The sequence below is a fragment of the Zosterops lateralis genome, assembly GCF_965231275.1.
Source record: "Zosterops lateralis genome assembly, chromosome: Z".
Lineage (NCBI taxonomy): Eukaryota > Metazoa > Chordata > Aves > Passeriformes > Zosteropidae > Zosterops > Zosterops lateralis.
Genome location: NC_139800.1, coordinates 64,077,889 through 64,098,599, shown reverse-complemented (window position 1 = coordinate 64,098,599; position 20,711 = coordinate 64,077,889). Strand labels below are relative to the sequence as shown.

General features: G+C 38.7%; 1 protein-coding gene across 1 annotated transcript; it reads right to left on the bottom strand.

The window, feature by feature from the left end:
- Positions 1-431: 431 nt before the first annotated feature.
- ABHD17B (abhydrolase domain containing 17B, depalmitoylase) lies at positions 432-20,689 on the bottom strand. The gene is made up of 5 exons (XM_083883891.1): positions 20,599-20,689; positions 19,998-20,155; positions 14,382-14,856; positions 5,209-5,388; positions 432-4,758 (listed from the first exon to the last, which is right to left on the bottom strand). Exons 3-5 carry the CDS (start codon positions 14,846-14,848, stop codon positions 4,539-4,541), a joined length of 867 nt encoding a protein of 288 aa, XP_083740017.1. The 5' UTR covers positions 14,849-14,856; positions 19,998-20,155; positions 20,599-20,689; the 3' UTR covers positions 432-4,538.
- Between the last annotated feature and the right edge of the window lie 22 nt (positions 20,690-20,711).

Sequence of the window (20,711 nt, the reverse complement as noted above, 5' to 3'; positions counted from 1 at the left end):
GGATAATTTCTTACGGTTGGCCCTTCCTCACTGGAAGAGTAATGTGTTTTTAAGACCATTTCTTTTACATTGTCCTTTTTCTTAAAACATTTTCCTTGCTATTTTACCAGAAATTTGCTAGGATTTTATTTCCTTGCACAGAAAGAAAACATCTTAATTAAGAAAGTTCCATATGTCAAGAGTTCTAAAGTAGGATCATGCTAACATTTCAATCTGTTGGTACTCAAGCTGAACGGATTTTCACACTAAGTTTTAACAATGAGAGTTATCTGAACTGTTTAAGTGATGGTAAGCAAGCCTGACACACAGTTACTAGCTCATTACAAACTTCCTCACAAAAATAAATTAATTTCTGTTTTACAAACATTAATCAGGTGAAGTAGAACCAACTTTATTACTCAATTTTATTGAAACAATTCAAAACAACCATATCTCACAACTTAATAGTAGCTGTGAATGCAACATTTCCATCTTTGACAATATTTAAAATATCTTTCAAGCACTTCTCTTTACAGGATAGCATGCTTATACTTTGCTTCTAGCTTTTCAATCTTCCTTTGATAGTACACAGTAGCAATCTGTGATTTTTGATGACACTGTCTGTGGTATAAAATTTGGTATTAGTTTGATTCAGCATCAAACAGTGACAGTCTCAGGACTAAGAGAAAAATGGCTCTTTTGTTGCTTTCTGTTGCTTTAAAATAAAGCATCAAAAGTAGAGAACACCAATTGAAGATAATTCTTTTAAATAAACAGTCTCCACTTCTGAGCTGCTGTACACAGAAAGACAGAGGCTAAATGGAACCCCTTGAGATCATCTACTTGTGCACTCAGAGCAGGGTCAGATACAGCAGGTTGCCTAAAGCTCAGTTCAGCTGAATTCTGACTACGTGTAAAGATGAGAACTCCACACTCAGTCCCAGTGTTCGATCTGCCTCACAGAAAGAGAAAGAAAGGGAGGGAAGAAGTTACTTTCTAATTTCAGATTACATTTTCTGGCTTTTAGCGTGTCATCATTGACTCCTGCTTCTCAGAGGGTAGTACAGGGGAATGTTCAGCTCTCTCCAACCCCTCCCTCCCTGTGTGTGATATTCACACACAGCAGTTAATATCCTGCCAAACCTTTTCTTCCTCAGGATGAATAGCCCCAGCTCTCTCAGGATCTCTTCCCGTGCTGGATGCACCAGTCCTTCAGTCATAGCTGTGGCCTTGCACTGGACTTCTTCCAGTACATCCATAACTTCCTCATGCAAAAGCCCTGAGCCAGACCCAGCATTCCCCACACATCTGTACTCACAGTGCAGAGACGAGGTGTGGGATCACCTCCCATGACCTGCTGGCAAATCTCTGCCTATTGGGCCTGGAATGCTCTTGCACACCTTTGGTGCAAGGGTGCATTGCTGGCTCATGTGCAGCCTGTCTCAGCAGGGTCCCCAATTCCTTTTCTGCAAAGTTTTCAACCCATCAGCCTCCTACTTAAATACTATATTCCTTATTTCTGACTTTAAGATACTAACAGGGTAGTGAGAAAAATTAGTAAGACTTGGAATAGTCCAAATGAGTGGTACCTTGTTGTCCAATGACACCCAATTAAAGGAGCCCAAAAATAAACATGTAATATTTTTCCCCTATAAAAAGGTCTTGAAAAGGAAAGTAAGTTTAAAATCAGTAAGAGTAGCTAACTGAACATACATTAGAATTCTTTGCTGACAGAAGTGGGAAGAAAAGAGAGGCAAGTTTTATGGAGCTGTGAATGCAAAAGCAAAACATGTCCCAAACAGACCCCACCTTTAGAAGGTAATCACACATTTTACATATATCAAGTTGTTATGAAAGCTGATTTGCCAAGGTTTCTAGAACTGAAAAAGACAGTTTACTGTCAAATACATCTCTTAAAGAAAAAAAAAAAAAACAAACCAAAACAACACAAACAAACCAGAATGACACCAGGAGGCTTACAAACTGCTCTTTTCTTTTTCCCTAAAATGCAGACATTGTCTTTTCAATGAATGTTGAATCAACTTTATTTATCAGAAGACAATTGCATCTGTAACATGAAACAACAGCCTATTGTCAATTTCACCAAAACTATGGTATAAGGATAGACAATCAGGATGTCCAATGTTTTCTTCATTGTAACAACAGCTCAGAGTTGCTTTCATAACAAGTTTGCTACCATAATACAATCTGCACTACAGGCTGGGCTATGCCTAAAACCTGTTTCAATTCCTTCACATATCCAAATCATCTGAAAAAATACAGGTATAAAACATAAATCAGCACAAACTGACAATAATTCCCCATGAGTAAATGGTGCAAAAGAGACCAGAATCTCTATTCACATATGTGCACAGCTGCACATACTGAAGACAAAACAGTTAGTCAGACCTTTTGTTCTGCTTCGACAAAACACAAACAAAAGCAACAAAACAAAAAGCTATGACACCTTTACTGTGTTTTTCAGTTACAAGATGCCATAATATCCCCATGCATAATCAGATAGTTCTTGTGATAACAGTTGATCATTTCCCTGCAATGGGCAGGCAACCAAACTACAACAAATATATATCACTTAACATTGCACTTCTACACTCTTTATTTGTTAATTCCTGAAGGTGAATCTCAAAACAAGCTTCATTTACCACAAAGAAAGCACTTAAACATTTAATGGTAATGATTTCCATCAAAGATGGTGGCTAGATGGTAGTAAGAAAAGGAAATCAAACTACATATTAAATATGATGTAATAAAATGAGTTACACACCTATATCCAAAAGTCTTGAACTAGGATGAAAATCTTTTAAGTTTAATGTTGTTGTTCCTGAATATACTCTGAATTTCAGAACTCAATGAAGCATCCTGGATCAAAATATCAAACAGGAGCCTAATTGCTTGAGAACAAATTTCTTTCTACTCAATTAACTCCCCAAAGTGCATAATACAAGAATTCCTTTCAATTTCAAAGAAGAAAATAGATTTCATTACAGAAAAAAAGTTTACAAGCAGCTTTGCAGCAGAAAACCTGTGTGCTGAACTGGCAAATTGTAGTAAGATGAGGCATGGGGGTGGGAGGTGATCAGAACAGTAGTTGCTGTTAAAGAATTGTGCTGGCAATTCAGAACAATGGGTTATTGCTTTGGACATCAGATTTTCTTGATTAAATGGGGAGTTGCTAAGTATTTTGATACTGCAAGCAACCACTGCTATTTCTTTGAATAAAAAGAAAAAGGAAGAACTGCAAGTTTGTGGAATATTGTTTACTACTAATCAACATATCTTAACCAGTCTTCATAATAGTCAAAGCTACATTTAAGTATACAATTGCCTCAATCACAAAAAACAAGCAGAACAATTAAACTACCTAAGGCCTGAAAAGCACAGTGTGTATTGTTGGAATATTATTTTGTTTACAATTAGGCTACATATAATTAAGTTTATTTTTCATAGTTTTAGTCACACAAAATGCATTCAAGGGAAAGGCAACTTAAGTTTATTTCATGATGAGTTAATAGAAAAACGTCAATATTCTCTTCTGCCACTCCTCCTACCTCATCCAGGCCTGATTAGTAAAATTCCACACAATACTCAAAAAACAATAAGCTTTTACACTAAACATCCAAAATCAAGCCTGATCAGTTAACTGCTAAGTTGCAAACCCTTTATTACAATGTTAGATAAATTTTTAAGGTTCTTCTTAATGACACATTGTGGCTCTAGAAAATCAGTGTTTAAAACATGGCTCAAGAAGTCTTCTAGTTTTAAAAGTCTTACTGGTTTCAAAGAGGTATTTTGTGGCCTCAATAGCAACCATGTGAATGATACTTGCATTACAACAATGATAACTTATGGCATTATTTTGGCAAGATTAGGACTCCTGAGAACATGAGAGGGTACATTTTATTATCCTGAAAGCTACGGGACAACACGAGTACAAAATAACTAAAGGAAAACTAAGCACAAAAGTAATGGAAAATATTGGAAAAGATATTTTGCCCGCCTCTCCCTATAACAGGGTATGAGTCATTTCCAGTGACTGTTTATTCTTATTACATACATTAGTATTTGCTCAAATTTCATGGCTATCACATTTTTACAGAACAACTGCTTAAAAGTCTGTTTTTTAATTACACCTGTGCAACGGAGTAAGTCACAGTACACTTTGAGATGTTTAAAAAATATTTATAAACTTCTTTTTGATATGCTAAAGCACTTGGCAACACTTTTACAGCGTTTGGTTTTATATAATTAAATTTTCTTACAGTACTCCTTGTGATTTTTTTTCTTAACATCTAAGAAGAAAAAAACCTCACACAAAGAAATATGAACTGCCAAGTCTGACTGCATGATCATGTAATTCCAGTTTATAATGCTGGCATTAAAACCTTCATTAATTATGTTGACAAATCATTACCTGGACATTTAATGAAGGCAACCAAGATGATTTGAAAACACAATATTCAGGTTTTTAAGTTACATGTATATCAAGGCGTGCAGTTCTGCAGTGAAATGAAAAAAAAAACACGTAAATACAATGAAAGTTACAAGTTCAACAGTTCCTGTGACACAAACTTTTTTAATCTTTCAAGGTACTGTCCATAGAGTTCCACATCATTATGGCCCGCTCCTTCTACCCACAGTGGCTCTACAGGTCTCTGGCAACGCTCAAATAATGCCAGGCCATGTGAAAAGTCAATTACTTCATCTTCAGTTCCATGGATTATTAAGACAGGAGATGTTATTTTAGAAATTTTGTCAATGCTGTAAGAAAAAGATTATATCTATGAAAACAATGGCATAGTTATGAAATACATGAAAGGAATTTTCTTCAGTTAAGATCTACTTAGTGTTTGGGTTTTACAGAAACATATTGCAAATTACTTAGTTCACAGTTATCCAGACTAACAATTCACTAGATGGAACTACTTGCTAGAACTAGGGATTTATATGTTGTATATAGGAAAATTAATTACTTCCTTACAGATACCCACTAAAATGATTAGAGATGCAAAATGCCTAGAAGATTTACAAAGTTTTGTAAACTTCTTCAGATCAGATGTTCCTCTTTGATGTTATTCACTGATTTTTCTGAAATTGTTTTATTAAACCTTTGGAAAAAGTTTCAGAGAACTTGCAGACTACTTGTTTCTCTAGTTGAAAACTTCTGTAATAGAGAAAATGAATGCTAAATAAAAAAGTCCTGCAACTTACTTTGGGAATGCATCAAAGCAGTAAGTCTTCTTCGTATCAGGAAAAGCCACTCGCATTCCTGAGGTCAGTGGAGAATGAAGAATTACAGCAGCACTTTCATACCGAGCAGCAAGATCCACAGATGGTACCGTTCCTATACTCTGGCCATATATAATCACATTTTCAGGGCGAATTCCATACCTAGAAAAATTAGAAATGTTTTAAGAGTGGCATATAGAGTGAAAAAGATAAAACCTACAGAGCAAGGCAAAAAAAGGCATTTCTGAATAAGAAAATTTTCAGAAGGGTTTCAATATGAAACAGGAGCTGGTAGAAGAACAGACAAGTCTGTTTTATGACATTCCTGACTAAAACACACACTATTTATTCACTCTCTATTTGCAGTATTTTTTTTTTCCTTATGCCTGAATGATATTGAAATAATGATTTAATTTTTTAAACATGGATTTGTGAATGCAGTGTGGCTTGTATACTACTTAGAAGTCTTTATTATTATCTCCAGTGGACCTACAACAGAAAATTGATTAGGGCCTTAATAGGTCTTTGGTTATCATCACATGAAACACAATCAAGCCCGCAAAAATTTTGTCAGCTTTACTCTTCTGATACCTGATAAAACCTGCAAGCTGTTTATAACATTGTTTATAAATTCAGTGAGACTTAAAGCATGCCCACACTGACAGTGATCACTATGGTAATATTGAGCATTCCATGTAAATAGCCAAGAAGCTTGTTCTTATCAACCTAATTCACAGGCGAGATAGCCTAACAGAGAACACAGAATTGAAGTCAAAGCTTCCCTCCCAGTAAGACGCAATTAACAGGAGCAAATGAAAGAAACATCTAGTTAACACTTATGCAAGTCAGTTTAATATGTTTTCCGGCATTAGTCTGAATACAAAAAGCAATTGCTACCCAAGTTACATGGGAAAAGCCTCTAAAGAGAATGGTAATGTGGCCAAGAACAGTGCCTGCAACAGACGCGAGCTGCTGATCCACTGCCCCAGTGCCCTAACCAGGCACTCTTGGCACAGGTCAGACTGCAACAGTGTATCTAAACTTGGGAGAGGAAGTACTTTGAATAGGAAGGAATACTACATTGCATTAATACTAAACTCCATACACAAAAACCCCGAAAAACACCAACAACCAACCTCCCCAAAATCCCACAAAACACACCAAACAAACCAACTCCACTCCATCACCTCCAAAAAAAATCCCAAAGCCCCAAAAGTAAACCAAAAACCCCAAACCCAAATCATTGCTCTTATGCATTATTAAAACTTATTCAACTTTTTAAGTGAGACCAGCCTAGCCTAACATCACTGTGGAACAGCATGAAGTTTGATGTTTGCCACTTTAATTCTAAAAGGAATGAAAAATCAAGTGTAGGAAAGTGCACCTGTTACCTTGTCTACAATAAAGGCACACATAATTTCTGTCAACACTATAAAACAACACCCATACCCACAAAGAAGTTATCAAAATAGTATATTTTGCATACCTCCAGTAAAGTCAGGGGAGGAGAAGTAACAAAAATATTCTCCAGTATCTTATAAACATAGGTCAGTAACTGTATAGGTAACCAAACACTAAAATCAATAAAGTCTAAGAGACTGAAAAAATCAGGAACTTTAGGAAAAATTGTGTTTTGTGTGTACCAAGACATTGAAGTTACCAACCAACAAAACAGCTCCCATCAAATCCACAAGTACTTCTTAATAAGCCAGAAAAAAATAGTCTCTAAGTTGCATCAGTATATAATATACAGTTAATTAAAAAATATGTATCTAGGAAGATTTCAAGATTGTAGTATTACTTATAAGTTACATATCAAGAGCAGAACTCATTTGGCATGCGAATAACTTGCTAAATTTGGTTTAAAACCCACTGTTCACATCTAACATTGTCTATTTAATATTCACCTCTTCATTTAAATTGGGTTCTGCCAGAGTGAAATGTAAATGCCTTTAAAGTATTAGCACAGAGGCAGACTCTGCCTGACACATGAATCTTGCTGCATCATGACTACTTAATTACTATTAGTGTTTCCTAGAAAGAGTTTCTAGTCATAATCAGATAATAATCAAATTAAGACTTCTAAAACTCTAAGTCCTCATCATCAGCCTGGAACTTCTAGCAGGCCCTTCACCCCATGACAGTTCTCAAATAAGCAATTTCAATCATTAACAAGATTTTCTGAAAATTCCAACACCCATAAATACAATTAATTAAAGCTTTGAAGCAAAAAACAAATCTAAGATCTTCACTATTTCTGCACCTCTTCTGACACTTCTAAGAACATCTTAGCACCTATCCTTCTACAATTCGTCTCCTAATTCACATCACATTTGTCCATTCTGAAAGTACAGTACAGCCTTCCCTCCTTCCCACATAATCTGAACAAAGTAACAATTGCATTAATACCTGACACATTGCATCACAAGTATGGCATGCAGTTTGCACAGCACATTATGATAAAACAGTTTTCAAATAACAAACCTTGCCAATTACCTTGCGTTCCCTTGGATGTTGAGTTTTACAAGATACAGGCCATTACACAGGAATTTAAAGCACAGCTGTCCTGATTTAGGGGTCACCCTAGGACAACAACTTAAAAAGTGTATTTTGGAACATATATTCTCCTCTTTCACATTATTCTTTCCCTTATTTTTTGATCAAATTCCTTCAGTCTGAAGATATAAATGATGGCTACAAAAAGATAAGCCAAAAGAAGCATTTACAATATCTGGATTAAAGTAATCCTTACTCCACCAGTCAAATAGATTGCCTCACAGTGTCTACCAGAAACTACATGCTTTGCAATCTGTAAACTAAAATAAAGATGTTATTAACCAGAAGTAGTGGTAGACTTCTGAATATTCTGGCTTGAAGAGGATGAAAACTTTAATAAACAACCCCTGCCTTGAAAATAACAAACTCCAAGCAGTTTGGAAAACAGAGATTACATGTGCTCATTACAATCTTCCCTTTTGTCTTGAAAAGGTTTAGCGGGCTGACCCTGGCTAGGTGCCAGGCACCCACCAAAGCAGCTGTCTCACTCTGCTCCACAGCTGAACATGGGAGAGAAAATTTAACGAAGGGCTCATGGGCAGAGATCCCTCATCAAATACCATTATGGGCAAAACCAGCTAAAAATAGAGATATTAACTGAATTTATTACTAACAAAATCAGAGCAGGATAATGAGAATAAAACAGACCTCAAAAACACCTTCCCCCATGCCCTCCCCTTCCCAGCTCTACAGGCTCTGCAGCAGCGCAGGGAGACAGGGAATGGGGGTTATGGTCAGTTCATCACACGTTGTTTCTCTGGCTGCTCAGGGCAAGGAGCCCTTTCCCTGCTCACCACGGCATCCCTCCACAGGAGACAGTTCTCCATCAACTTCTCAGACCTGCATCTGTCCCACAGGCAACAGTCTCCCTCAAACTGCTGCAGCATGGGTCACTCTTCCACGGGGTGCAGTCCTTCAAGGACAGGCTGCTCCAGTGTGGGCTCCTCTCTCCACAGGTCTCCCATGGGGCCACAGCCTCTCTTCAGGTACCCCCTGCTTTGGTGTGGGGCTCCTCCCTGGGATGTGGGTGGATCTCTGCATCCCTGTGGACCTCCATGGCTGCAGGGGCACAGCTGCTTCACCATGGTCTGTGCCACAGACTGCAGGGGAATCACCTCTAACACCCAGAGCACCTCCTCCCCCTCCTTCCCCACTGACCCTGGTGTCTGGAGGGCTGTTCCCACCACATGTTTTCACTTCAGTCTTTTCTGGCTGAAATTACAATGGGCAATGATTTCTTTTCCCTTCTTCTTAAATATGTTATCCCAGAGGCACTACCATAATTTTTAATTGGCCCAGCCTTGGCCAGCAGCATATCCATCTTTGAACCTAACAGAGATTGGCTCTGCCAGACATGGAGGAGGCCTCTGGCAGTTTCTCACAGAAGGCACCTCTGTAGCTCCCTGCTACAAAACATGGCCATGCAAACCGAATACAATAGGCTTCTGAAATGTTTGGAGAAAAAGAAAGCTCAATTATCCCTCTGTTGCTCTCTCTCAAAAGTATCACTTTACAATCTAAAACAGAAAAATTCTTGAAAAGGTAACTGGTTTTAAGTTCCTTACTCATAAAATTTGTTTACTTCTTTTAATAGACTCATAGCCTGTTAATCTCCAAGAAGTTTTGTGTCAAATTATTAGGTGACTACATACCTAGTATCTCAAAGGAAGAGTGTCAGATCAAAAGAAAAAGCTGCAGTAACGTTCTCTTAATCAGTGCCTTATAAGTACAGGCCATTCTGAGGAAGGGGAACATGACATTTACAGAGCCATATGCTTCAAGTAGTTCCTCTGGTTACAAGAGGTCAAAGACATGTTGTAAAGACTGTTGCTATCTTTGAAAGCTCATTATGTTGATAATAGGACTAATGTAAACACTGTTGTCCACTCAAATAATCTTAGATAACTTGTGTCATCATAGACAGACCTTCAATGTGGGGGTGAAAGTAACCGAGGGTGATTTTAGGTTTGGCAATTTTTTAAAAACCATAATCACCAAAAAGGACCTTGGAAAAAAACCTCAGAAGTAGCTACGTACAGATGTACCTTCTCAGAGAAAGCACTGCTTCTCATGGGCAAGTTATTCTGGGCAGAATATGGTACAAAACTTGATAGTTAATTTCTGCAGTTTAAAGGCTGATTGCAACATCTTTCTCTTTCACAGAGCAACTGAGATTCTAATTCCTTTCAACACCCAATTCATCCTTTATGTTCCCACACTTAAAGATTACCTACCTGGAAAGCAGATGGAATCTAAAGAGCATTTTTGACACAGAACTTCTGTTCACTTAAGCCTCCTGACATCCTCACAGAGTGTCTGAGTGCTCACAAATTTCTGCCTCATCAGCATGCTAAAGGCACAGGTTAGTGTCACTACAAAGCTTAGCTACTGTCAAACAGAAAAGAACTGCTTTCCTATTTTCAGCAATGTGCTCCCCCTCATTACGTTTTAACACTTAGTGAAAAGAACTAAATAAATCTTATCTGGGAGCATGGGAGCAACTGCTTTTGTGCTCCTTTGTGCTGCCTGTGTTCAGGGACAGGAAACACCATGCCACTGGTAAGTTGTTGTATTAGTCTCAACTGTTCCACTGCCTGGAACCAGGGACCAAGACAACAATAATGAATCCAGTATCCTTTTCCGTGGCCCTATATATGCTGAGCAGATATAGATGGTCTCCATAAAAGAGGCAATCCTAAACACTCCTGGCCTGATCTTTTCAGCTTCTGTTAGGAAAAGGACTGCTAAACAGGAATGAAATAATTTTTTTTTCCCTTTGTGATGAACTTCATGTGATTTAACAGAAACTCTTCAACTATTTCCTTGATATTTGTGTCTTTGCAACAAGACCTTTTCTGCACTTTACTAAACACTTATCTTACTGGTAGTCCACCTTTCTTCTGCCCTTCCATTCTTTTTTTCTCTTCATGGAATCATAGAACAGTTTATCTTGGAATGTGATATAGTCCAGGCTCCTGCCATAGGGAGGTAATATTTCACTGAATCAAGTTGCTCAAAGTGCCGTCTTTCCTTGAACACTTTAATTGGATGTACATCACTTTCACTGGATATTGACATTATTTTATATTTTCACTGGATATGTATCATATTACCATGATGTGCAATAAGCAAACTACAAATGTATGTCTGGCTGTGACAAGGTAGATAGAGTTTGTTTCTTTGGGTTTTCTTTCTTTCTTTTTGTTTTTTAATAAAAATACCTGTTGTTTTGATCTGGATATACATAAGGGAGACAAAATAATTTATATTTACTTCTGAACTACTGCTCTTAATCTAGAAGACCTGATTGCTTTACAATACTGAATAAAGTATTGAAAAGATCAAGCTTAGAAGGGTAAATTTTCCATAGTACATCTTCAGGCTTACGCTAGATGCTCTAGAAAAGCTACAGTTTGTGAAACTATTGCAACACACACAACACACACATTTAGAAAACTAACACAGGGCTTGGGGCACATGGAACAAGGGGGAACATCCTGAGGGAATTTTCAATGCACATTCAGAACCCTTTGTCATCATGGACATAACACATAAAATTACAGCTGCAAGCTGCAGAACGTGAAGGGCATGAACATTATCCACACCTGTAACTATCAACATTCCAGGGCATGAATAAAATTCAGGAGCATACAACTCTTCCTCAACTGATGTGCGCATTTCCCTTCTTGTGCATACAATATTTTCCACTGGGAGAAGAAAAAAGGAGTATGTTCTATGAGAGGCATTGTCCACATTGTAATCAACAAGCTGCACCTTTTCTGCCTCTCTCATGACAGGCCCCTTCTAAACTTTAAAATGCTACCAATACACTTGTTTCATTGCCAAGATTTCTCTTCCATGATAATTGAGCTACTTTTCCCTATCAATTTAAATAAAACCTCAATTTCTCTCCAAATGTACAAAGTTATAGTAGCTCAACTTCTAGCTGAACCCCCCCCCCCCCACACACACACACTTCTGCACGAAGAAAAGAGTAATTTGTAAATTGTCAAATGAACACTTCTGGCCAACATCTGAACAGGTTCAGTATTATTCCTATACCTGACTGTTCAATCTATGGACATTCTGTCCACTTTGACACATCATCTGATGGTGAGATTTACTCTTCAATTTTTCAATTATTAGGCAGTCCATGATATGCAACAATGAAAGAGCTGTTTGGCTTCTTACAGGTAAATCTGGTGATGAGGCAATTCTGGCACATTTTCAGAGGTTTCTGAAGGAGTGCCACTTGCCCTGCATTTGCCTGGGGCAGGTAAACCTTTCCATCCTTGCTAGGGTGTCATCAAAGGCCTTCAGAGACCAGAACAGCAGAAAATAGGCGTATCCCAAAATGACTCCTGCTATTTCAACACTTGGTAGCTATGACAGCTGGAAAAAGAATGTCCTCACTTGCAGCTTTTATATGGTCCCATAGCAATATTCATGTTGCACATGAATATGCAGCAATGTACAACTTTTCCAGACCTGATGAAGGCAGTGAATCACACCACCTTCTTTCATGGCTGTCATCCACATAGGTAGCTACTGCTTCCTATTAACATACTCAAGGTAAAGAATAAGGACACAACTCAGGATCTACATCTGCTGTTTACCTGTTCTGATAGGCTTCCAAACAAGTTTTTTGTATTTATTTTTTGTATTCATTCACAAGAATATTAATACTCACAACAAAATCTCATCATCACCCTCTGCTCGAGTTCCAGACTATATCATCCCGGGCGTCCAGTCCACACTGGACAGCTGTGCTGATTTACAGGTGAGTATGAGAATTGTCTTTCCAAGACGCAAAACTTAAGATGCTAGCAAGTCTTCACCACAAGAGGTTTTGCTGACTGTAGAATTAAGCCCACATCAGCATTTCAATTACCCCAGAAATACCTTTTAGTGCTAGGTTCTGTGATTCCATTTTTCAGAGCAGGGAATGTAGGAAGCTATGGTCAATCTCCAAAGGTAACTTCTCCATTCTTCATCACATCACAAACTGTGAGGCACAGTTTAAAACCCTAGGGTCTCTTTCTTATCTCATCAACAAGAATTTCCAAGGAGTTATAGCTATACGCTATATTTATAGCTATATATTTATCTTGCAAACAATCTGTCAAATTAATTTGTTTTTGCAGAATCAGTTATAAATGTCAAAGATGGTGCCAGTGTGAAACTGACAGAACGGGCTACCCTATGAAAGTGAATCAAGGCTGCAGCAAAGGCTCCATTCTGCTCCAGATATTCACTGAGTATTTTAATGCAGCTGAGCACTGTCTCAGGGGTCAAAATGAATGAGGTTTATGATAATAAGCTTTTCCCCTATTTAATATATGGATAACATATTCTTCTTCAAAAAGAAGTATCATGCTGTTGTTATAATGTAAAAGGAACACAAGACTAGGTGTGCTTACAACACTGAAAAGGGGTAATCTGCTCATTAATACTACATTGATGAAGTTCTAAACACACTGTGTCAATTACCAGGATCCAAGACTTAAAGTCCACAGGCCCTCACAGTAAGTCATATCCCTGATACTATAATTATTAAACAGGATGCTCAAGTTGCAAAGACTAAGTCATAACAACACACTTCAGGTTTTTATACCTTTTTGGTGTAAAATACTCAGTGTGCTGGAATTTTTGGTGAGCAGTTATTCTTCTGGTAGCGTACTATCTTAAAAAATAGTTTTTGTAGTCTGGGTAACATGAGAAGAATATTGAGCTAAATGGAAAAAAATACGGAGAAACTTGCTCTCACATTGGAGAAGCTGCACTTATTTGATGCAGGATTCTCACCTATATCAGTGAATGCTTACAGAATCTTCCATCTTGTTATTTTATCTCCCATAAAACCAGAGGCTTAGAACACAGAAAATGCTGAAATAACATTTTTTCATTTGCACTTTTTTCTTGTCCATTTTTATTCTACTTGAGATAACACCACTGCTCCAAATTCTGTTGTTTTTTTTTGTTCCCACCATAAGGTATTTACACAGACCCATTACAACTTCTCCCACATGTTATATTTTGTGAAGCTGGTTTATATAGAAAGCAAAAAGATGTTTCTCTCTTTGGAAACACTGTAGCTGCTAGCCAGAATTCTGAAACAAAGGTGATCTCAACAACATACAGAAATAGAGTCTCACCAAATTCTCTTGTACTTTTACTCTGCCCCTCCCTACAAAAAAAGTATGTGATGAAAATTATCTGAAGAAACAACCTGCATTTTCTTACATCCACATCACAACAGTGGCTTAATTACTGGGGTATCAACCATTATGGATTTTTCCCACCTTTTTAATTTTGGCAGCTGAGAAGATTCTGAATTATGACAATAAGGATGATGCTCTAATAGTTCAGGATTAAGCCACAGCTTAATAAATTTAATTCCATTTCAATTTTTCCAGCACGTAAGTAATATATACTGATCCTGCTTAATACTGACATTCCCTTCAGCACCAGGCACCACTAGACAGTTTGGATATGAATCCATAATTCTAAATCACAGCATTGCTGTTTCAACTACCGATGCACGTAAAATAACCATCTGACAGCATGCTGTAGAAGAAAAATGGCAACCAATGTCTTACCTCGTTCTAAGAGCCACCCAAGCAGCATCAATGTCAGCATACAGATTCTTCTCTGTTGGCTTCCCAGAACTTGCACCATATCCAGAATAATCATAGGAAAATATGTTGCAATTAATCCGTGAACCCAGTCCTATATAAAAGCTGCTCATCTGACCCAGGTCAACAGCATTTCCATGTGAGAAGAGCAAAGTGTACTTGGCATTAGGCGAGCAACGCACGAACATACAGGCAATCCTGTTGCCTTTACATGTTCTAGTCATGAAGCACTCAATGGCATCTTTTTCTCTGGAAGAATATTGCCAGTCTGCTCGCTCTGAGAGGTGTAAAGTCCAGCGACTCCCACTCTCATCACACATCAGTGTGTATGTGGGATCAGGAGGTAAGAATGCCAGCTTGGAGGCAATTTTCCCTGGGCATGGTGGACAACAGAACAGGCAACACAGTTCACTAAAGGAAAGATTATTCATCTTCTAGTCTGAAATGAGAAGAGAGAATATATCAGTTTCCAGTTTCAGAATCCGACATTAAAAAACTCCCAACTTAAAAAAAATGTAAACATAACGTCTCTAGAAAATAATGCATAACTTTTGAACATTTAACAAAACAAAGCCTTAGATACGTATATATATATATGCATATTTCCATATAACACTTAATTTGATATTATTAATTACTTCACAATGAGTATATTATTAAAGAGGAGTGATAACTCTGAAGCCCTGCTAGACATCAGAAGTAAAACATGATTACCCAGGGAAAGAGCAAGCATGAATTTTGGAGTTTCTTTGGAGGAAATGAAGTTCCTTATCTTAAGACATTAAGAAAAGTGTTCTTCCTATTGAAAAATAGATATGTGATAAAGAACAATTAAAATATGTTGCAGAGATGCAGCATACTAAGATTATGCAGATTTCTGCAGCTAAAAATCTCTACAGCACTTCCTAAATACAAAGAATGTGTATTGCAGTCATGAGGTATGGGCTCCTGCAAGCACTATCAGAAGTATGAAGTGTGCACGAAGGTCAAAACTTGGAAGACAAAACAAAATGATGCTTCTGGCTTAGCAAACACTGTACAGCTTTGGTACACAAAAATGTTGCCATGAACTTACCTTTGCACGTCATACTTACTGACTTAAATGTTTTGAAAACCTTCAAAGAAATTCTTAGCTCTTTGGACATAGGAATTGGGATTGTATAAATGACAAAAGTGGGTGTTTTTTTTTGCTTTAAGAAACACATCCCAAACTAAATGCTGTATCACAGATACTTGTTAAAGCAATATAATCTATATAATCTATAGTACCAATTCAAAGCATTGGTTTTAACAGTGGGGAGGGGTGGAGAAAAAAAAAAAGTAAACACACCTATACCTAAAGCAAGCCAGGTAAAGATACAGTTGCCCTTAAAGTAGACATTGTGTGCACCAAATTTAGAGCAGTGAGAAGGAAGGGGGGGAAATCCTTTGTTGCAGCAATACTTTTTCTCAGAGATAAAAAGAGCAATGAAATTTTACAAGTACCATGCTGGAAACCAGCACACAAAAGATAAGCATTTACACTGCTTTCCTTGTGTTAAGACATCTGACATTTCATCTTAAGTTAAATAACTTTTTCATACCAAATCTATCTACAGGTCTCAAGTTCATCTCCTGACAGTTTCCTGTGAACATAAACACTTACAGTTTCACATACTGGCTTTGACTGGAGCTACAAAACAAGCAGATTTCAGCTGTCTATAGTACCATGCTGTTCCAGAAGTATTTGGGTCATCCAACAATAAAATCTTACTGCTAACTATGACACCTAACAATATTTAGATATTTCAAATTTGGTTCTTAAATTTGTAGAGAAGCGTACGTTTTCATGTGTAAATTTCTTTCTAAAAAATTTTGAAGGACAGTGCTGCAAAAATACTTTAACATATATTACAGAACAACTATCCCCATTTTTGGTTGTGTGAATGGTCTCTTCCTGGACATACAGTAAGAAAGCACACTGCAAACAATTTTACACGGAGCCTAGTTTTAGAGCAGCAAAAACAGCTACAGTAAGACAGTCTGACAAACAGCATGAGCATTCTTGGAATATTACAGAAAAAGAGGACTCAAAAAAAGAGATTGCCACAGCTAAGAGTTTTCACCCCAGGTCTCTAGTTTTCTTGAAAACAGAGGGAAACCACAGATATTTATACATGGGAGATAAACACTACCAGTTTAGAGGTATGGCAGGAAGTCCTGATCAGCACCCATAAGAAGGTACATAGGCTCTTAAAGAAGATCCTGAGTAAAAGACCATATTCCTGCCAGCTGAATTAACAATAGTCTTGTGTATTAGCACAATTATTCACTCAAATTTGGAGATTATGTGACCATTAAGTTTCAGTTATAGCCAAAAGTCAGGGTAAGTGGAAGAAGTCTATGGAGGAAGTCTAAGTATTATAAAAAGGTTTGGATTGTCTTATGCAAAATAAAAATCCTGTTTTTGGGGGAGGAGGGGTGTATTTGTTCCTTCTTCACTTCTCTTATATTTATGAGCATCAAAGAAGCAACTTCTTTCACTTCTACTTAATGAGTTCATCTTCGCAGACCAGAGAAGCAACTGTGATGCCTCAACATGCTTTTTTTTCAAGTACTTATATGACCCAATACTCAAAACCACTTCTATTTCTATCAGAAGCTATTAAATGGATCTGTTCCGAGCGAGTTTTCCCACCTTTAAAGAAATGCCGAAGGGGAAGTTAGATATTATACTTTATTCTAAAGGTGATTATTATTTTTTGTGAAAAATTTAAAAGAATTTGTGCCTCCAAAAGTGAGATATAAATAGTTTGTTCTGCCCAGGAACAGCAGATTGCACTCCATACCAGCATAGCTACAGAATTTTTTATTTCTTCAAAATTCACTTGTCAGAAAGAATTAGAACAGGAGTTTACATTATTTATAAGTATAAACAGCCCAGCAATACTAGAGATATGATCTCACACCAAAAATACTTGCTATTTGCCAAAGTAATTTCAGAAGACTGGAAACTGGCCTGAGGGATTCATACACAGGGCAGTACTGCAGCAAACCACAGTGAATCAGCTGATGTGGTGGTACTGTCCCCCAAGATAGCTTAAATGTGCTAAAAATGGGCTGTCACCAGATATGGCAAATAACATGCTGAAGACCACAGATGAAGTATTATTCTTCCTCTCTGCTAGGCTAATGCAGGCTTTATATATCGATCTTTTAATCCAATGGAAAATATGCCTACTGAAACAGAACATCCTGATTCCAGAGTTATTCTCCAACTAAATCACAGCTAACGACAACTCTTTTCTTTAAAACAAATACATGCTACTTTCTTCAGTCAGAAGACCCAAGAAAAACAGCAGGTCACTGACCGGACCAATTTGACACAAAACACCTACTGAACTTCCACAGTAGAATAATTCCAACTAAACGCAAACAATGTTTCTATTATACTGGAACTGGTTTGTCATTCACTGTGATGGATTGTATTCACATGAGAGTGTGAACAAGCTGGATGTGTGTGTGCTTTATCTGTATTCTTAGCGAAGCTGAGGCAAAACCAACTCTGACCAGATTACTTTAAACATATGGTTCCACAACTACAGATGAGTAACTTTAATGGGACTCATTTGAATAAGATGTGTTGTGAATACCTAAGGTATAGTCTAACACCTTCTGAGCACGTATGATGTAAATCTCTGTGCTCATTACAGCATCTTCAGATTCTGAGATCAACACACCTCAACACAACTATCTCACCTTCTACTTGACATTTCAGCAATAATAAAAATGCCAGTGCTGGTCTGCAAATACAGTTCCTACACCTGGTAAAATATACTAACAACACAAAAAATACAATTAAAAAAATACATCCCCTTTAAAATTATACTGCATTTTTCAGAGTAATTAAGTATGAAAATTCCGTGAAAGAAACTGGAGACAACTCCTCTATTGCAGCAATAGAGGCTAAGAAACAAAACAGACCCAAGTTGTATTACTTACCCCTTCTGGGATAGCTTTTAAAAGGAAAGCCAGATCATTTTATCAATTTTATCTCTCTAAGTCTCTTACGAATAAAGACCTAACATATAAAATTACAACTGTAAAACTGCCCACAGGCAGTGATTTCAGTTCATTCTGTGGTAATCAGCCTTCTCACAAAGGCTGACAGAAGAGGGAAAATGTCTATTTAATCTTAAAGAACACCTCAAGCATTTATCTTGTGATTCCGAGGTTAACACAAATGTCTTTTTTCATATAAGCAATTATTCCTGTCCTCCTATCTCTGTACATAATAACAAGAAAGTGAAACCTATTATTCACATATTTGAATACTTCATTATGTATAAGTCTCAAAAGCAGCCCAACCCTTGCAAACACTTAGTTAGAAATCTCATATTTACATTACATATAAATTACTCTAGATGTTTATTTAAATTAAATTGCCTATTTCATGCGAACTATTCACAAGAACAAAGTCAAACTAATAAATATAGCTGCTGGTTTGGAACTTTAAGTGTTGTTCAAACTATAACGGGCAAGTTATTAAAATTGTTGGGGTTCTTTTTGTTTGGTTGCTATTTGTGTGTATTTTGGCTGCGGGTTTGTTGTCTGGGTTTTTTTTTTTTTTTTTCCATTTTTACTCTTCATTATATACTGCTGAAACGAGAAATTCTGAAGTACTTTCCCTCACATTTTCACTGAGCACCATACAATGAAAATTTGAGTTTGAGCCACTACATTTGAGTTCAAGCCAGTACCAATATTTACTTCAACACCTGTGTAATTTTAAAAATGGAACAGAAGGATATGAACATCCTTTAACTAGTCCAACAGTTAAAGCAACAAAATATTCAGTGAGAAAGAAATCATTAGTGTCGGATTGAGTACCACATAAAAGGATTAAGAAAGAGATAAAATGTCTTTATATAAATAAAGTATTAAGAAAGAATATACAGTAAGTCTGGAAAACAACACAAAGGAAGTCTATTCAATTATGAAAAAGCTATACTAAGAAACACAGTGATGTAACTATTTAAGGCAGTTTTCAAAAGACAAAGCATACTACGTGAAAACAGAGAAGCCTGGCGGAACTTTACTTTGCTTAATTTGATTCTAAACAAATAAACACCCCAGCTAGCCTTACAAATTCTAGCTATCTTACCTTACACAGAGAGACATTACTTATCCTTTGTATCTATCAAAAACTAACGGCAGAGTTGAAAAAAAAGAAAGGGAACACAGGAAACACTAACCGAAAAATCCAGACATTCTTTATCACCCCAAGAACAAACTAAACCTCTAAAGGTCCCAGATAGAGGGCTGGGGGATTAAGTGGCTTACATAAGGCCCTGCATGCCCCGATCAGGACGCTGTCCCGGCCGTGCCCGCTGAACCGGGGCGGTGCCCAGGGGCGCTGCGGCCCCGCGGGGTCCGGCCCGCCCGGCGCGGTGTCAGAGCCCGGACAGGCCGGCCCCACACCGGCACGGCCCGCCCGCAGCTCCGCCCGGCCTCCGCGGCTTCTGCCCCCATTTCCGCACCCACAGACCCTCCTGCTTCCTTACTGACCGAATACTTTACAATTTTATATATTCACAATACCTGAGAGCACTGTTGAGGCCAGCGTCACTCCCACCCCCGACTGCAGAAGCTGAGGGGATAAATCCAACCAGGCTGGCGGGAACTAAATTAACTCCTCAGGTGTCCGCATCGGAAAAGGCTTCGCTTCCTCCGAGGTCCTCAGCCGCGACTCAAAGGCACTGTGTGGAGTCGCGAAAAGGCAGGCTTTAACAAGCGTGTCACAAGCCAGGGCGCCCGTTTCCAACAAAGGAGTCCGGGCGAGCGCTCGGAGATGCAGCAGCGAGACAGATCACGGGCGCCCTGGGGCGGGCGGCGCCAGCACAGCCCCCGGGCCCGGGACAGAGGGACGGGCGGGAGGGTGGCCGGGCCGGCAGCTCCCCCCGGCCCGTGCTGGAGAGCACAGCCGCCCCTCCGAGGAAACGCCGGCGGCCGCCGCGGCCCTTCCGCTGCCCCAGGGCCCGCACAGCCTGCGCCGGGCAGCGCGCACCCCCCGCGGCTCCGGGCGGGGGGAGAGGCGCGGACGGACCTGCGGGGAGGAAACAACTCGCCCACGCACCGCGGCCGGCAGCGGATCGCTCACACGCCGTCCATCCCCAGAACGCCGGGGGAGGACAGCCCCTACCTGCAGCTGGCGCTCCGCTCGGCGTCCCCGCGCTCTCCCCACTGCCGGGCCGGCGGGGCGGGGGGACGCCCGCTGTGCTGACTAACGGCGGGAGGCGGCGGGAGGCAGCGAGA